The following is a 6,808-nucleotide window of genomic DNA, read 5'->3' on the forward strand; positions in this document are numbered from 1 at the left end:
CCTGCTGCTTTGGGCTGTACCCTGGAAGAACTGCGGGGCTTCTCCTGCTCTCCATAGGACACAGGAAAGAGGAGCTGCTGGGGCAGCAGTGGGAGAGAAAGGAGCCCTCAAAACTGGGTGGGGGATTGAGGAGGGGGGATGTGAGAGAGGAGTTAGGGGTGTTTGCAAATCGGTGCATGTCCTTGTCACGTCAGCTGAGCCCCAAAACTCAGGTTTTTTCTTTTCTGAGGTGTAAATCAGGATAATCCTACTCCTGGTGGTGTGGAAGTGGGATGTGATGATGAGTAGGGGGGTCACAGGATGGGGCTCTGGCTGCGATCGATGGCATTGGCCACCGTGTCCCCAGGGTGCAACCCTTGCAGAGCAGGGCCATGGGCTCCCTGGGCTGCTCCAGGGCTGGTGGCCACCCCGATGGCTTCGGTGGCACATGCCACCAGGTGGCAGCAGGAGCCTGTCGCAGCCTGCCTGGTCCCCAGCTTGCAGAGGTGGAATCCTGCCCTATAGCCTGGGGGGGAAGGCGAGTGGGGCTGGGGGCTGCTCCTCTCAAACTGCTTTGTGCTGCTGGAGTCGCAGCAGTGGCAGTGTCACGGGTGAGGTGCTTCACCCATCACCCCAACTGAGCACGACAGGGTGTACCTAACACCGTCCTCCTCGGTGGCTTTGGTGTCCCCTCCGTTCTCAGATGTGTGTCTGCCCTGGCAGGGTGGTGGCAATGAACCAGCTCCACTCTGTCCCCTGGGTGTGGGGCTGTTACCTGCTCCAGAGACCCCAACGGGACCTAGAGGTGCATGAGCCGTGCTGGGGTGCAGGATTGGGCAGAACCGGGTGGACTCTGGTCGCTGCAACAGATTTTTACCTTGTTAAGAAGGTGTTGGACATTCAGATGTCAAAATTGGCCCCGGAGGAAGCTGAAGCAACCTGGCCAGCAGCGGTGAAGCAAACTTGCGGCGGTCTTGTGTTAACCGGGGGGCTTGCTTCAGCGCTGCTGGTTTGGGGAAGCTTGTGGCAGGTTCCTTCGCAGAGCAGGGGGATTTCAGGGCTTTGACTCACCCTTAGGAAATCACAACTGTTCCTTCCCCCCCCCAAAAGGTGTTTGCAAATCAGTAGCGAGGCTCTAAGTGTGCCAGGGCTGGGGGGGGAGCTGCTCAACCCCTTACTCTGGAAAGCAGCTGTTAATAGCGGTGCAAAAACTTGGGATGCTCTGGGTGGAGTTGGGGTTCTCAGTTCTTGTCCATGTGAAGACCAGCGGCTGGACCTTGCTGCTGGCTGTAGAGCTAAAACTAAATGCATTCACCCCCCAGCTTCCTGACAGGACCCTGCAGAGCAAAAATGCCCTAAAAAAGGTGGTTCCTCCAGAAAAGGGGACTCATCCATCCCCATCCATCCTTCCAGCTCCCGCCTACAGCTGCAGCTTAGTCCTGGGAGACATGCAGAGTGTTTTCAGCCTACAATGGGCTCTTTATTTTTTTGTAGTTGGAAATGCAAAGACGTGTCAAATTACACAACCTTCCCTGACCTGTAGAGCAACTTGTAAGCAGTATTGTGAACATCAGCTGCAATGAACCCCGTTTCTGTCCCTAAGCATCCAGCTGAGGAACCTGCAGCCTGTTTCCGAGTTTAACCCCGTGCTGGGAAAGAACAAGGTCCAGGACCGTTGTCTCAAGGAAAACCCACGCAGAAACACACAGGAGAGCTTTGGCAGCCTCAGGGCAAATCTTTATTTGGCAGCAAAACCATCAGACTTGAAGGAAGGGAAGGAGGGAGGTGGGCAAGGAGGGATGGAGAGGAGAAAGCCGGGTGGACGTCGGTGCTGCACGGGTGCCTTTGGCTGGGAACCACAGCCCACCTCAGTGGTGGTGTTGGTGCTGGTGTTTGTGCTGATGCTGCTGGTCCTCGACCTCGTGGAGGTGTTCGTGGGTGGCGATGGTCACGCGGGTGACCAGCAGCATCATCTCGCTGAAGCTGATCTGCGCGTCCTTGTTGACGTCAAGGTCCTTCATGATCTCATCGATGGTCGCCCTGTTTTTCACGTGCTGCAAAGGAAGGGATGAGTGAGGGAGAAGTCACCTCTTTCACAGCTCAAGCCTCCCCCCAGCCTCGCTGGGACCCTCGCGGGTGCCAGGTCCCCCACAGCCCAGTGCTGTGCGCGTCTCCATCCTTGTGCCATCGTCACCCAGCTTGGACTCCGCTCACCTTCAGGTAGTTCGCAAGCTGCTTCTCAATCATGAGCTTCAGCTCCTTCTTGGTCAGAGTGTCTCTGTCCCCCTCCCGTCTCGAGTACTGGTGGAAGACATCAATGATGATATCCATGGCCTTCTCCAGCTCAGAGAGAGCTTCCTGGGTCTGGGAGGTCTGGAAGAGAAACAATTACAATGAATAATGTCAGAAACCAGAGGAAGTCTGATATAAACCAGCGAGGCTCCTGTACAGCCCCCGGCTTCACACCAGGACACAGCCTGGCTTTGTTCAGTCATTCTTTTTTGGGGGAAATACATTTGAGCTGTTTTTTTGGAGTTTGCTCTTATCTACAAGCCAAAGGAATCCAAGAGGAGTTGCAGCCTTTGCCTGCTTCTGATCTGGACTGTGCAACTACAGATAACATCCAAGACCTGAATGTTTTTTTTTTCCCCTCCAGAATGTGCCTTTTTCAAGTCAGGGCACTGCTGGAGCAAGGCTCCCAGAATAGCTGCTGGCACTGCCAAAACCTCTGTAGAGGTGCGGGCACTGCGAATGAGATCCCATGTCCAGGAGCCCCTTTGGTGGCTGGATCGTGCTGCAAGGACCCTTTTTCAGGAGGAGACCTCTCTCCTTGTGGGTTGAGCTTGGATGAGCCTGAGCAGAGATGCTCACACAGCAAGGAGAGGCTCCCCGAGCATCCTTGAACCTCTGTCCCAACCAGCACCTGGAATAAAAGCATGGAGATCTTAAATAATACCCATTGTCGCCATTGGACTTGCCTTGCTCATCTTGGCGAAGCAGCAAGATCGACTCGGGCTGGAGTGGGGTCAGTCCCAAATGCGGCGTCTCTTATAGCCCAGCCGTCCACCTGCACCCCTCCGGGGGTTGTGAAATGTCTCCATTTCACCCAATTCCAGTACATCTTCATGACACACTCCTGTGTTGCTTAAGGCTCTGGGGTAGTTCCTTAAAAAGGGGTCTCTGTGGCTTTTCCTGCAAGGTCGGTGTGTCACGTACTCTGGGTGGTGGCAGGGAGGTGGCCAGGACACGGCTGTGTCCCCACAGCTGGGTCCCCCCAGCTTCTCCCCCTCCATCCAGCTGTTGGGGCTGCGACTCTCCATCAGCTCTCAACAGAAGCCAATTCTTCAACTTGACCTCTATTTTTTGGGTTTTATTCCCCCCTACAGGGGTGTCTTTTCCTGCCACAAGGCAGAGAGGACCCACAGCATCATGCCTGTGCTTCTTCAATGAGCCAGCGCTGCTAGGTCCTGTATCAGCCCCGTCCTTGCAGACCTGGTGCGCGCAAGCACCATGTGGTCCTGTGCACCCAAAAGCATCGTCCCGCTGTCCTCCTACTTTACAGAGCACTGAGAGCACGGCCAGGGCTTCCTGCATGACATGGAGACAGGGACAGGGCTGGTCCATCCCCAGGGCTACCTGTGTGACACGGGGACAGGGACAGAGCCGGGTGACCATCCCTTGCCTGCAGCAAGCAGCTCTTCATGAAATGAAAATAATAATACGGGGCAGGTTCCCAGGGCTCCTCAGGTTAGCAACAGCCGGTGCCATGGGTGGTTTCTCCCCACCGGAGCTATGATCCAGGCTGTGGAACCCAGGTGTGGCTGAAAAGTGATATTTACTTTTTTAGGACTCTGTCCTCCCTTTGTGGCTTCTTTTTTTGTTGTTGTTGTTTTTCTCGGTGCTGCAGAGACGGGAGCGCAGGCGCTTTGGCTCAGAGCAGCTAAGATCAGGAGCAAAACCAGATTTTCCAGTGCTGCTTCATTGAAACGCTCTGCCTGCTGACTCAGCCGACTAGTTGGGGGATTTGTTTAACCTGCCAAACATGACGCTAATCTCAGACACAAAGTGGAGGCTAAAACGGGGCCACGGACAGGCCCGGGGCGAGCTCCAGGGGCTCCAGATGAGTGACCCAGGGCAGCACCATGCAAGGAGCAGCTTGGGGATGCAGCCCTGGTCCACAAGCCGCGGCCCCCAGGACCCCAGCCCTCACCGGCGTGGTGCAGGGCATTGCACAACAGGAGTGCTTTGATGCATGAAATGGCTGGAGAAGGGCTGGGGCGTTTCACAACAGGGTGTTGGGGACCATCCGCCCCATTGCAGAATTTTTGCAGCAATTTCAGGAACCTGCTTTTGGTCATTTTTGTCATCTGGGAGGTGAGGAAGAGCCAAAGATGGTTTAGAGGGTATGGGATGGGCCAGGGATTTCCAAAGAGGGATGGTGGCCAGACCCTCAGATGTGCCCAGCAGGCAGCAGGGGTAAGACCCCAGGTGTCTGGTTTTGAAATGCCAGCGCAATCACTGATGTGACCAGGGAGCCTGGGTATCACTTAGGGTCACCAGAACCTGTCCTAGCACCACATTTTGCCTGGTTCTGCAGGTTTCCTTGCAGGGGGAGCCTCCCTGTCCAGCCGTGCCCGTAAGCCGTGCCGAAGTCACCGCAGCAAGCTGCAATCCCTGCCCCAGGGCCACCGGGGTTGAGCAAGGAAGGAGCGGGAAGCGGTCCAATAGCCACAGCAAGTGAAAGATCTGGTTCAAGGTGACTGGGGTTGGTTGTGCCCCGAGGACCTGAGCACTGGCGGGGCACCCCCTGCTTGGCAGCGGTTGCAAAACTCTTTCAAAACAGACATTTACGGGCAAGTGAGTGGCTGGGGCAGGAAGAGGGCCCGGAAGGGTTTGTCACTATGAGATTTGCTGTGCTTCACGGAAGATTTTAGCCCAGAATCAGGATAAGAGACACGTTCTGGTTGCTAGATGTGGGTTTAGCTCAGGGAAGCCAGGGGATGTGCTCAGCTCTGGCTGCTGAGCACCTTTGAGCAGCATCCGATGCTCCAGCTGTGACCTGACACAGCGTTCAGCACCCAGAGACTGGTTTGTTGGTGCTGCAAGGAACCAGCTGCATCCCCAGATGCACCAGAACATCCTCAGATGGCTCAGACAGGGACAAGACCCCTGTGACCTGCTGGAGCCCATCAGGGTTTTGGGAAGGATATTTTACTGGTGGAAAACTCCAAGATGGGAACCAGCCGGGTGTTTCGTCTCGGCTGGGTAGCAAGTGATTCAGCAGGGTCGGGGGGAGTGCTCCGGATGAGTTGGCTGTGTGGGAAACCTCTGAATTTTGAGTTTTTATTGGGTTTTAGAGAGAAAAATTTAAATCTCAGAATTTCCCATGGGCTAGAAGCTATATATACGCACATAGTGAGTTCTGTATTTTTTTTTTTTTCTGAAGAGCACCCTGGCTTGTTCTTGTGGCAAAGGCTGTGTTCTGCTGTGAACTGCTGTTGTCATGGGCATTAATGAATTTTTCCTGCATCCAGGAGGACGCACTTGGCATGGCCAAGGGGAAAAAGCTGGATGAGGGTGGGAAAAAGCTCGATGAGGATCAACAAAACAGAAGGTGCTTCCCCAAGCTAGGCTGGCTGTGCTCTTCCCAGTCTAGGCAGAAAAATTCCTCTGCCAGGAGAAAAACCTCTCATAGAGCTGCGATATATTGCAGCTGATGGTTAAAATCCCACAGAACTCAGGGAGAGGCTTGTGCTGGTCTTCTGGCCATTAATACCTTCCTAGTCCATCACTCCAGTCCTCTTGGTTTGGACCAGACACTGAGCAATCCACCTCTTGCCCACCCACATCTTAAGCTATTTACTGGGTTTTTGGGGTGCCTCGATTAGGTAAATTTTTGTCCCACGGCTCTGGCAGGACCGTGCATTCGCTGCAGGTGGTGCCTGCCCTCCCCATCGCTGAAAGACGGATGCAAAAGGGATTGCTGAGATAAGGAGGACTCGGGGAACTTCAAGTGATGCTTTATTATCTCACAAGCATGAATGACCCAAGCAGACAGAAAGCAGCCAGAGCCCGATTCCTACAAGCAACCCCCCTCAGAGGTTTTTTTTTTTTCAGGGTGCAGGCGTGGGGATTTCAATGCTTGTCGGGTTTACAGCGCTCCTCCTCGTGGATGATGCGATGGGCGTCGTCGGTCAGCTTGCCCAGCACGGTGGTGAACTCCTCGAAAGTCAGCTGTTTGTCCTTATTTAAGTCTGTCTCCTTGAAGAGCCCGTTCAGGTATTTCTGATCGTCCCTATTCTGCAATGGGGGGGACAGGACACATGTTAGCGTGACCCCTCCCTGGGCTGCACACCCACTGGTGGAAACTGAGCCGGTTTTATTCTTGCATGCCCTGGGAAGCGTTTGGAAGCTGCAGGAACGTTGTGACCCTCTTTTTATCTTGCAGTTAGCCCCCAGTTAAAGCCCTGGATGGACGGGCTCTTGTCCCAAACCCCCCTTTGGCTGCTCAGCACCCCTGCGGTGGTGGGGGGATGAGTGCAGGTGTCCCCGCAGCACATGGACAAGTGGGGTCTGATGACAGAAACCCACTCATGAACCACAACCCTTGGTGGGGACTCCTCCCCACTCCCCTGGGAGCATCCCTGGAGGCAACCTCCCCCTCATCCCCTCCCACCATCCCCCCAAGGAAAGCATCCCCCTGGGGAACACAACACTCACACAAGCTTGCAGGAAGGTCGGTGCCTGCTCGTGCAACAGCGTGTTGAAGTCTTTGAAGCTGAGGAGGTCGAGTGGCATCTGCCGGCTGCTGTAGCGGTGGTAGACATCC

At 54.9% G+C, this 6,808-nt stretch overlaps 2 protein-coding genes across 2 annotated transcripts; both read right to left on the minus strand.

Annotated features, from left to right (window-relative positions):
• Nucleotides 1-1,847: 1,847 nt before the first annotated feature.
• Nucleotides 1,848-2,966, minus strand: LOC104464034 (protein MRP-126-like). The gene is made up of 3 exons (XM_010076594.1): nt 2,958-2,966; nt 2,194-2,352; nt 1,848-2,033 (listed from the first exon to the last, which is right to left on the minus strand). Exons 1-3 carry the CDS (start codon nt 2,964-2,966, stop codon nt 1,848-1,850), a joined length of 354 nt encoding a protein of 117 aa, XP_010074896.1.
• A 3,148-nt stretch (nt 2,967-6,114) lies between these two features.
• On the minus strand, nt 6,115-6,777 carry LOC104464035 (protein S100-A7-like 2). The gene is made up of 2 exons (XM_010076595.1): nt 6,700-6,777; nt 6,115-6,279 (listed from the first exon to the last, which is right to left on the minus strand). Exons 1-2 carry the CDS (start codon nt 6,775-6,777, stop codon nt 6,115-6,117), a joined length of 243 nt encoding a protein of 80 aa, XP_010074897.1.
• Nucleotides 6,778-6,808: the final 31 nt, after the last annotated feature.

This window comes from Pterocles gutturalis, unplaced genomic scaffold, assembly GCF_000699245.1.
Source record: "Pterocles gutturalis isolate BGI_N339 unplaced genomic scaffold, ASM69924v1 scaffold42118, whole genome shotgun sequence".
In the NCBI taxonomy this organism is placed as follows: domain Eukaryota; kingdom Metazoa; phylum Chordata; class Aves; order Pterocliformes; family Pteroclidae; genus Pterocles; species Pterocles gutturalis.